At 37.0% G+C, this 11,232-nt stretch overlaps 1 protein-coding gene across 4 annotated transcripts in view; it reads right to left on the reverse strand.

Annotated features, from left to right (window-relative positions):
• Positions 1–4,709, reverse strand: part of slc8a4b (solute carrier family 8 member 4b) — a 100,738-nt gene extending 96,029 nt beyond the window's left edge. For 2 of the 4 annotated variants that reach the window (XR_007892411.1, XM_051648605.1), the window contains exon 1: positions 4,220–4,709. Coding sequence is in view for 1 of the 4 variants with exons in the window: in XM_051648605.1 (XP_051504565.1) it covers positions 4,220–4,395 (176 nt within the window). In the remaining 3 variants the exon portion in view is untranslated. Of the gene's footprint in view, positions 1–3,137; positions 3,237–4,219 lie in introns of those variants that run through there. The other 2 variants (XM_051648613.1, XM_051648630.1) reach the window with 2 other exon arrangements.
• Positions 4,710–11,232: the final 6,523 nt, after the last annotated feature.

An 11,232-nucleotide genomic window follows, 5' to 3' on the forward strand; every position in this document is an offset into this window, starting at 1 on the left:
AGGATTTGTACATTAATAATAAACTTAATCAAAAAGACACAAACATAAAAAGGTGTCGGACAGCTGCCCGTAACTCTCTCTCTCTGTCGCACTGCCATCTCCGGTCACCCTTATCCCTCTCGGGCTTAATCAGCCTAATTAGGGGCCGGGTGTATGTAATCACGACCCGGCTCCGCCCTCCGCCCTGCCACACTTATATTTAAAAACCTAATTTCTGCAAAAGTAATCAGTTTAAACATTATACGACAACACATAAATGATAAACACACGCCCATCTCTGCTATTTCTACAAACATTGCTTATCCCGTGCAAATTGACAGTAAACATACGTCTGCAGTAACAATTACTTTACAGACATATGTCCAGAAAACTAATTCCAAATAGGGCTTAAAAAAAGTCAGTTGCTTCCTAAATTTTTTTACTTTGTCAGTGGCACCCAAGTGCTTTTTTTCTAGTCTGGAACCCAGATATGTTTGTGCACATGTGCTGTTGAAGGGTTGTCAGTGAGATGTAGGTCCTCAAAATTCAAAATATTTTCCCCTCAAGAGTGCCTGAAAGTGGTATCTAACATCAAGAGCCTGTGGGAGAAATCTGACCTAAAAAATCCACTCTTAATTCCGCAGAGGAAGAACAAGCGTCTGTCATAGTGATGGATTCTGCATCCGTATATATTAATCTTACCATTAAAACTTTACAGTTACAAGCCACAATTTCCATAACAAACCAACTAACATTTTCAAGCAAAAAAGTTTGCTTTTAGCTCCTCGACTAATTCCCATGATTACGCTGACACATCTTCAAAAAATGCTAATTTAACTTTAGGATTTCAGGGCTGGACTAGTAATTGGACTATCAATAGTAATTCAATGAGTGATTTAGTCCAGAATTAAGCCTAATCTACACAGCATAGCTGTAACAAATACCTCTGGAAGGGTCTGTACGTCATAATATTCCCTTGAATACTATCAGATATGGATTATATATGCATATTTCATACATGAGAGCTAATACAGCTCTGCTTTTCCTTGTTTGTTTTTCTCGTTAGAATAATTTATTTGAACTATAGAGACCCCATTTAGATGCTTTTAAGATATGAGATTTCCACCTGACAAGAGTCTGAGAGATTTGAGCATTTTATTAAATTTGATCACCACCTTGAATAAACTTGTTGCTATTATAAACATTAAATTCAACAACACTGTTATTGTTGCCACCACACATAACCTGCTGGTGGCTTTGCTTGCATGAACAGGAATGACATGATAGAGTTGGTTTTGACAAGTGACTCCATAAAGTTGGCCTCTCTTAGCCAATCTCAATTTCCTCTACCCATCTATTTTAATTACTTCTTCTCCCCGCTCACTCCAACAACCAGTCCCCCAAGTCAAATAAGACACATTTCCTGGCAAACTCACTCCCCATATTAATAAAAAAAATGTGACGAGGGCCATAAAAAGCTTGCCCACACTCAAATAAATAGTGGCTTGAGAAACTTTCAACCCTTGTTCATTTGGAAAATGTCATAGTAGATACATATATATAGGAAAAAGCACATTTTTACTTTTTTCCGAGTTCAAGTGTAATGGGTTGAATTGAAATTTTCAATATTATACCACATGCATTAAAAAATAAGTTTAATGAATCTATGAAATGGTTTGACAAGCTCAGTTTTCATTCCTGTGCTCACATATTTCATGTTGAAACAGGAAGTTGGGAGGGCTTGTCCCTTTTGTTGAATAGTCAACAGCCTACATTATAGCCCAGTAAAAGCTGGCAGCTTGTACCACAAATTAAAGCAAAAGAGACACATTCAAAATGAATAAATTACAGCTACTTCGCTCACAACCAATTCGTGGTAGAGAAAGGACGTAAAGCACAAACGTTGGTGCAAACCAAGACATATAGAAACCATGATTTGCTGTTTACTTTGCTAGTTTGTGCCTGCTGTTATTTTGAAGTTAGGGGGAGGGGACGTTCTTATTCCAGCGAGCATTTAATTGGACAAAAAATAGCAATGTAAACGCCCCTGCATACAAAATAAACCATCAATATTTTTTAAAGAGCCACAATCTAAATCAGTGATACTGAAAGTCCGACCAATAGTAAAAAAAAAGGACTGAAATATTGATCTGTTTCTCACCCACACCTATCATATCTCTTCATATGACATGGATTTAACCACTGTGGTTTTATGGATTACTTTTATGCTGCCTTTATGTGCTTTTTGGAGCTTCAAAGTTCTAGCCATCATTCACTTGTATTGGATGGACCTACAGAGCTGGAATATTCTTCTACATATCTTCGTTTGTGTTCTGTAGAGGAAAAAAAGTCATACACATCTGGGATGGCATGAGGGTGAGTAAATGATGAAAGAACTTTCATTTTTGGGTGAACTATCACTTTAAGCCAAACAAAAGTTAGAAGTGCATATGGCAGTATTTGCTCATTAAAACTCTCTGCCTACTTGGGTGTGCTGGTAAAAACATTTTTGTTCATTATTGTTAATATCTAGCATGACTGGAAACCTATCTATGACTAAAAATAACATTCCTGAGTGAAAAATTTTTAATAATGATGATGCAGAGCAATTATTCTCTCATAACAATAAGCGCAATAACAACACGACAGGTCGATAACAACAACATAAAATCTGATTTTAATATACAGAATAAATACAGGCATCACAATCCCACTTTTATCATTCTTCTGTAATCTATGTCATTTCATTTCAGAGAGATTTGCTCCACACGAAACGAGCCCTGCTGACACACGCACGTTGTGCGTGTCTAACTAGACTACATCATGTTCACCGTAACCAATTGCGTAACGCAGGTTGAAAGGCGTGCGCTGGATTACAGGAGAATAATCTCAACGAGAGACGTTGAAGCGGGATTGAGAGAAGGAGCGGTTGAGCTGATTGATCAACTTCAGTGATGCAATCTTTTGCATTGTAAAGCACTAAATAACCCAGCACTTCCATATTTTATGCCCAATTTACGCAACGTTGTCGCCAAAAATGTTGAGCAACATTCAAATAAAATATCACATGAACATTTTGGAGACATAGGGCGATTTATAGTGCTTTACAATGCAAATGTTATCTTGTTTTTAATCTCTCAGTAAAGTGAAGCGCTTACCGATTGGTCTGTCTATTCCGCTGGAAACAGGTGGTCGCTCGCAGGGATTGGTGCTGTTTATCCGCCGGTGTGTTAAGTTGTTTATGGATGTTAGGCGCTCTTGCCTGGTATCTATTCCCCAAGTTTGGAGTCAAATCCGTGCCACATATATTTGCAAAAATATAAAGTATTGCAAATGAAAATATTGATTTACGAAATAAAATAATAATAATTATTTTATTATTATTATTATTATTATTATTATTATTATTATTATTTTGCTCAATACTTTCTTTTTCTTTTGCAAAACTATATTTTCATTTGCAATACTTTATATTTTTGCAAATATATGTGGCATGGATTTGACTCCATAGTTATCCCGCTCGCCCCACTGTAACGCAAATAAACAACTTAATCACCTTATTAGCCCTGATAGATTCGAGACGTTTATTTCGCTGCTGTCGGCGTGTGTTGTGGAACGTTAAGACAGAACGCGTTCTTATGTTAAAAAAAAAAATAAAAAATTAGACGCAGCCAAATGAATAGAACAGAACGCAGGTGTCTCGAGACGCGTTTTTTGAAGTTGACATTCTTTTTAACCTGACACGACGTTCGAAAAACGCGGCGATCCTCTGCGAGACGCGGCGTATGGGCCAAACACGTCCATCTAGCGCATGTTTACATAGAAAAGCAATGGGAAAACAGCACAGACGGACGAAAATGTGTTCCGTGCGAACGGCCCCTCATGCGCCACACACAAGTTGTGTTGCCTACCTTAATGAATGAGTCACCACGCGCTCTTTACATATTCTCATCTTGTTTATTTGAATATGTATTTCAGGCTACTTATAGCTGAAGAACAAACTGCTATCAAGGCTGCATACATAGGTTAAACAGAGGAACGTTAACACATTTGATAACCATCATTTCATATCATTGTTTTTTTGTTTTTGTTTTTTAGAAAACGTAACGCTCTAAGAGCACGTGTCCATATCTGGCATTATGCCATTTCTTAGGGGAGAAGATGCCACATGTATCTGTATCATGTCCCTAAAATATACCCTTTTATAACTAAAAAGTACTTTGACATGAAACAGACTTACAAAGTTGACCGCTGACCTTCCAAATTCAAAATAGGGCTCTGTCGGTTGAAATTCTCCCTCTTGTTGAGGATGGTGACTGATGGACTTTCAGTAGTCTTGTCCAGGTCTTGTAACAAAGGTTTCTCCCGCCCGTTGCTGGTGTATAGGCATGTATCTCTAAACAAAACGGTCTTCATCCACCTCTTCTTCCTCACCGGTCCCGTTTGGCACTGGTTTGAGCTGCTAGTACTGTTTTGTAATGGAAATGTCTCTCGCTTCCTCTTAAAAACCTCTGGGAAGTGTCCTCTAAATCAAACTGATCTAATATGCACGTCCATCTCCTCTGCTGATCACCGGCTCTTTGCCAAATTCCTCTCGTGAGTGAGTGAGTTGTGGTCTAGTCATACCGCCACTGACAGCAACGGGACGAAATGCCACTTTGCTGTATTAACGCTCTGCTCAAAGTTCAACACTGAGAATAAAAGGAGGAGCAGATGACAGTGTGTGTCGCCGCTCGGGATGTAAGAGTCAGGATGGAGAGTACTCGCATCAGCATCAACGCTGCGTGTGTGGAGGGTGGGGAGAGAGACTGCCACATGCATGACTCGGTCTACAGCATTCTAAATGAGCGTACGTGGTTTTGTGAAACAATTAAGGTGTTAATAACCTTGATAATAAAAGTCTAACGAACCCAGGTTCTAGTCAGACTCGTCACATTGATTGTGGCTATTAATTTGTTTTCTTTAGAAGTTAGCTGGTTTTATGGCATGCCTCTGTTCATGTACAAGTTTCGCTTTGGCGCACACAAGAATGACGCACCACGGTGCAATCACACAGAGCTTGCCATATAATTATATAGTCTATGTTCATCTGCCTATGGTACAATGATAAAATAAAAATATAGCAAAGCTCACATATTAATGGCAAAATTGCATTTTACATATTTAAAGGGATAGTTCCTCCAAAATGACAATTCAGTCAGTGTTTACTGACCCCTTTGTTGTTATAAACCAATATTACTTTAATTTTCTCTACACAAAGGGAGAAATAAAAATGAAAATAAAAAACTGTGCTCAGTACAGTGGTGTAGCCAAGGGTGGGCTGGGGTGAACCTAGGCCCACCCAAATAAGACCGAATCCCACCCAGAATATTACAGATTATTCTTTTACTTCAAATAAATATTTATTAAATATTTTAAAAAATGCAAAAGTTTGAAAGAACTGTTTGAATGCACCTCTTCTCTGCTGTTAAGGAAAATGTTGTATATAAAAAACAAATGGGTGAAAACTTGGCCCTTCCATTTCTATTGGGGCCCACCCAAAGTAATTTCCTGGCTACGCCCTTGACTCAGTGATGTCATACATTGGCAGTTTATTGTGGCCACCGCTTTAAGCTTCATAAGGATGCAAAAATATAATTCAGAATAATTCTAATAAATTATTGTTTGCGACTTATGCCTTGTTCTGAAGGCATTCGATAAGGTTTCATAAGGTTTCCGAGCACTCCGGTTCAAACAAATAAGGCTGGGCATAGAAATGCATTTTCTTGTTGACTACAAACTTTTCAGTCATGTTTTGTAAGTTCTGTTCTCTGGTTTGTGTGCAGCTATATTGTATTTTCTGTTGTTATATATCGCCACTGGTCCAGTATAGGTGAAACGAAGCAGTTTCTTGCTTGAATGCCCCATCTCGAGAGCGGGGGCTGCGCAAACTCTCATGAACGCGCAAAGTGTATCAACGGTTAGTGAGCATTTCAACTAAATAATCAGAGGTGGGTAGTAATATGCTAAATTTACTCTGTTACATTTACTTGAGTAACTTTTTGGAAAAGATTTACTTTTATGAGTATGTTTTATGGTGTGTACTTTTCACCCTTACTCAAGTAAATTTCTGATGAAAAAAATTACTTTTACTTTGTTACAATGGGTAGCGTTCCTGTTGCTGCATTACTGGTTTTAATTTAAGTGTTCATAAATGCGTAATTTATTGAGATTTTTGAATGGGAGTCAGTGGAACTTCATAGCGGCACGCTTTCACTTGAGTCACGTTCAACACTACAGAAGCAAGCGCGCAAAACAAACATTCTTCACTCCACACAATGCCTTCATTTTAAACCAAGACAATGATATATTTCAAGATTAAATTTGCAGCTCCAACTTCAGAAAACACGGTGAGGTAAATTTTAGAGATTGTGATAATGTGGGTGTAGAGCCGAGGAGGGCTGGGCCGGGCTGGAATGACGCACGCCCGGTCCCCAATCAGCCTGATGGGGTGCGCGAGGGATAAAGGCGGCTGGGGACGACAGTTCGAGAGAGAGAGAATTACAGGCAGCTGTACTGTGTGTGTTTATGGTGGTGTGATTTTGGTTAAATTGTTTATTAAATTATTATTTAAGTTGTCAAGCCGGTTCTCGCCTCCTCCTTTCCACTGAACCCCCTTACAGTAGGCTTGTCTGTGTCATGGTGATACTCATTTATTTTCAGTGTGAATCTGTAACTGTGGGCTCTTATGACCTCAGTTTCTATGTTTGCAATTTTATATCATCGTTGCAACATATCGGTGCCTACAGTATAAATCCTTGTAAACATCCGCGTTAAGTGCAAATGTTTTGCCCTGTCTATCGCGATTGTGAGCATTTCTACACGTGCAAGGCTGGCATGTGCACAGTGTTTGACATATGCAGGCAGCTTTGTCTTATGGACAACAAGCTTCCAAACACAGAAAAGGTGCAATTTACCCTTAATATACAGAACTAATTATCTAAATTCTTTCGACACAGACAATGCTGGACCGTCACTGAACTAAATTCATGCAGGATGTAAAAAGCTGTGAAATAACGACAGAAGGCATGAATAAAGCATGATCTTGCTTCAGTGTATAATTAAACATTATAGAGAACTTTGGACTGTGTGACATTGTTCACGTTTTCACCGTAATAATTACTTGAAAAAGGTTTCCAAACTTCTTTTCTAATTGACAGATTCGTCCAAATCTGAGAAGCATTCTTAAAGTGATAGTTCAGCCTTTAATTAATATTATATCATCATTTCACCGCCCTCATGTTCTTCCAACCCTGTGAAACTTTCTGTATTCTGTGGAACCTAAAATATGTCAAACAGAATCTTAGGGACTGACAGTCTTAGCCACCATTCCCTTACAAAATATGGAGGGGGGAAAAACATGCAGTGAAAGTAAATGATGATTAAGGTTAGCATTCTGTCTAACATCTCCTTAAAGGAATAATTTTTCCAAAATTGAAAATTGTCACATAATTTACTCACCCTCATGCCATCCCAGATGTGCTTTTTTTTCTTCTGCTGAATCTCAGCTCTGTTAGTTTATACTAGAATGCAAGTGAATGGGTACCAAAACTTTGAAGCTCAGAAAGCACATAAAGGCAGCATTAAAGGAATTCAAATGACACTGGTTCAATCTATCTTTAGAAGGGATATGATAAGTGTGGGTGAGAAACAGATAAATATTTAAATCCTTTTTTACTAATAAATCTCCACATTTACATGCTTTTTGGAGCTTCAAAGTTCTGGTCACCATTCACTTGCATTGTATGGACCTGCAGAGCTGAGATATTATTCTAAAAATCTTCATTTATGTTCTGCAGAAGAAAGAAGGTCATACACATCTGGGATGGCATGAGAGTGAGAAAATGAAAGCATTTTTATTTTTTGATGAACTATCCCTTTAATTTGATGCATGGAAGAAAGAAGTCATATGGGTTTGGAACAACTTGGTGGTGAATGATGACAATTTCCATTATCAACAATAATATTAATAGTATTATTATTATTATTATTATTATTATTATTATTATTATTAATCATTCTGTAATGTATGTTAAATGTGTATCATGTACTGGAATATAGGAGAGTAATCATCCATTACGTTATATGTGAAAGTAACTAGTTACTCACTACTTGAGTATTCTTTTTATTGGATACTTTCTAACTCTTACTCTATTTTTAACATTATTACTTTTACTTCTACTTGAGTAATTATTTTTTAAAGTAATTATACTTTTACTTGAGTATAGTTTTTGGCTACTTTACCCACCTCTGTAAATAATACATTACATTTCGGTTTGTTTCTTACCAAACCTTATTGTATGCCTTCAGAACAATAATAACAATAATTTATTAGACTTCTGAATTATACTTTTGTGTCCTTTTGAAGCTTGAAGAGGTGGTCACCATAAACTGCCATTGTATGAAATCACTGAGCACAATATTTTTTAAAAATTTCTCCCTTTTGTGTTAAGAAAAACAAAGTCATATAGGGTTATAACAACACAGGAGTGAGTAAACAATGGCTGAATTTTCATTTTTGGATGAACTATCCCACTGGGAGTTCGGGGCCCCCCTGCAGCCGCAGTAAGCTTGTGTGTTAATACCGCCCTGATTAGAACAAACACCCCCAAGTGTTGATTAGGCTGTGATAGACTGGCTTTTTAATTGTGGAGCATAATGTTAATCTTCGGATCACTGGCTCACCTAGTGCTACAAATGCACAAAAGTTTTGGTGGTCATTGATTTGCCTGTGCACAGTATAATGTTAGGACACTTACATGGGAATTGAAAAAGGTTTGAAAGGCAGACGCCTACATTATTATACACAGACATACACACTTATTGTAAATTAAATATTTATAGACTTCTCAAATGACTCTGTACTGTAATCCCAGATCTTGGATCCATATCACTTGAATGCGCTTTAAAAGGATAGTTCACCCAAAAAAATTAACATCAAGTCATTCCAAACCCATATGACTTTCTTTCTTTCTTGAATGTTAGGCAGAATGCTAGGTGACAACTTATGTCACCATTTACTTTCATTGTATTGGAAAAGAGCAGTGTCTGCACTGTAAACTCTAATGTTGTCATTACTAGAAAAATCAAGTTGTCTTAGTTAAAAATAACTTGAAATGTCAAGTTTTGGGCTCATAACTCAAATATCTATGCTCCTTGAACTTATTTATCTTTAAAATCCATAGACTTAAAGGTGTATTCAGTCATTTTTCCTCATTAAAAGAGTTTAACTCCTAAAGACATGAATTGTAATGTTGCAATATATTTAGGAAATCATAACCACTCACATTAAAATGAAGACTCCAGTCATATCAGTAACCTTATAAATGCTGTTTTATTCTACATGTTAGAATCACATGACCAGCCAAATACTACTCGCTTATTCTCATTAACCGTTGTGTTATTTGACACTTTCACTCATCGATTAAAGTAATCATGGTTGACTGTGAATACTACATTTCTATGTGGCATCTACAATTATTATGTTTCCTGGGTCACAGGGAACTTATTGAGGCATTTAAATAGTTGTTATTAATAATTCATAGACGTTTTAGCTCTTTTGTAGTATTATTAAGAGCTGTCAAATGTAACGCTTTCAAGCATGCTTTTAATTAAAAAAGTTTAACGTGTTCATTTTTCATAAATCATTATTCAATACAGCATAAACCAGCATAAACATTGGTTGGAAGGGCGGAACCTTTGCAATGTATCACCCAGAATCATTACACTGAACACACCACAAAACCACACAGCAGTGATTCTCTTTCAGTGATAAAGTAATGGGGAAAGAAGCTAGATGGAACTTTTGACAGATATCAAGCATTTTTCAGCCTAAGTAATGTGCATTTTAATTACCACAGAAGCAAGGCAAATCTTAACTATCACCAAAACGCAGAATAAGACGTTTTTGTGTGCAAACACTTTTTATGTGGAGTTCAAAGCGGTGCTTGATGCTGGCTTTGACGCTCTGACACGAATCATGAATGCAGCTTCATGATTGTTGTAACAAAGTGGATTGCCATAGTCTGCCTGCTGATTAATATTTTAGAGGATGGGAGTTTAAGAGGTTTAATGCCCATTGCAATGAAAATGAATCTATGTGTGGACTAGTTATTTCAGTTAGTCAAACTCCCACTTAGACTTTGGGAAACGTTTAATGTTACTTGAATTGGTCATATTTTAGTGCATTTCTATCTTTATACTGTGGAAGGCTTTGTTTGGAAAATGTTAATAAAGAATTATATTGTTACATATTGTTTTGTTTTCTTACCTAAAAAGGAAATAAATGTTTTTTGACAGGAAATGAAGTATATTTAAAGTCAAATTTCAGCACTATCAAACTATGCGATTAATCACGATTTAAAATTGTAACACAGCACTAAGTATTATATGCAGTATATGCATTACTGTGGAGAATTAAGTTTATTTTATGATTCATCTAGAATAAGCTATGCCATGGTATGATCTAAATTTGAATCAGTTCAATTAAAATTATTAAGTAGAAACAACAATATATAAATAGCAAATCTGAGTTTAGTCTACTTGCATCTAGTTACCTTAACATGAATAGTCACGTACATTCTATATGAACACCAAGTTAAGAGAACTTAATTACACAAGTTTTGGAGACGACATAATTCAATTGAGAAAATGAGTTTACTCGATCAACTGAGTAAAGTCAACTTATTAGGGTTTTCAGTGTGAACAAATGTTTCTTCATGTGTTCCATGGAAGACATATATATAATAATTGATAACGGGTTTTTTCTGGGGCAACTAACGCTTTAATGTCTCTGCAGATGTATGAACCCAATCTCCCCAGGTCTTGTGTCGCCTTTACATTCCAGATTCCAGTAATGAAATTTCCCATCCTTAACGCACCCACCCAAAAGCCAGCAGTAACCCCATTCATCATTGATGTTTGCGATTACAGCCTGAGTTTTATCACACAGAGGACACATATGGAGTGCCATGACCATATTAAAGGGTATAGAGAAGGAGGAGAGATGGGGAGATTGGAAAGAGAGGGTTGATAATGACAGAGGGATCGAAAGGGAGTGAGAGCAGGAGCAGAATGAGATCTGCGGTAGGTCTACTTTGAGTGCAAAGGAGGGGTGCCTGAGATCAACTTCAAATTGTAATTGTTGTCAGTCAGAGCTCAGAATAGCTCACAGGGTTTGGGCTCCACACCCTGATAGTCTGACAGTTCGAATCA

The sequence above is a fragment of the Myxocyprinus asiaticus genome, chromosome 2 (assembly GCF_019703515.2).
Source record: "Myxocyprinus asiaticus isolate MX2 ecotype Aquarium Trade chromosome 2, UBuf_Myxa_2, whole genome shotgun sequence".
Classification (NCBI taxonomy): domain Eukaryota; kingdom Metazoa; phylum Chordata; class Actinopteri; order Cypriniformes; family Catostomidae; genus Myxocyprinus; species Myxocyprinus asiaticus.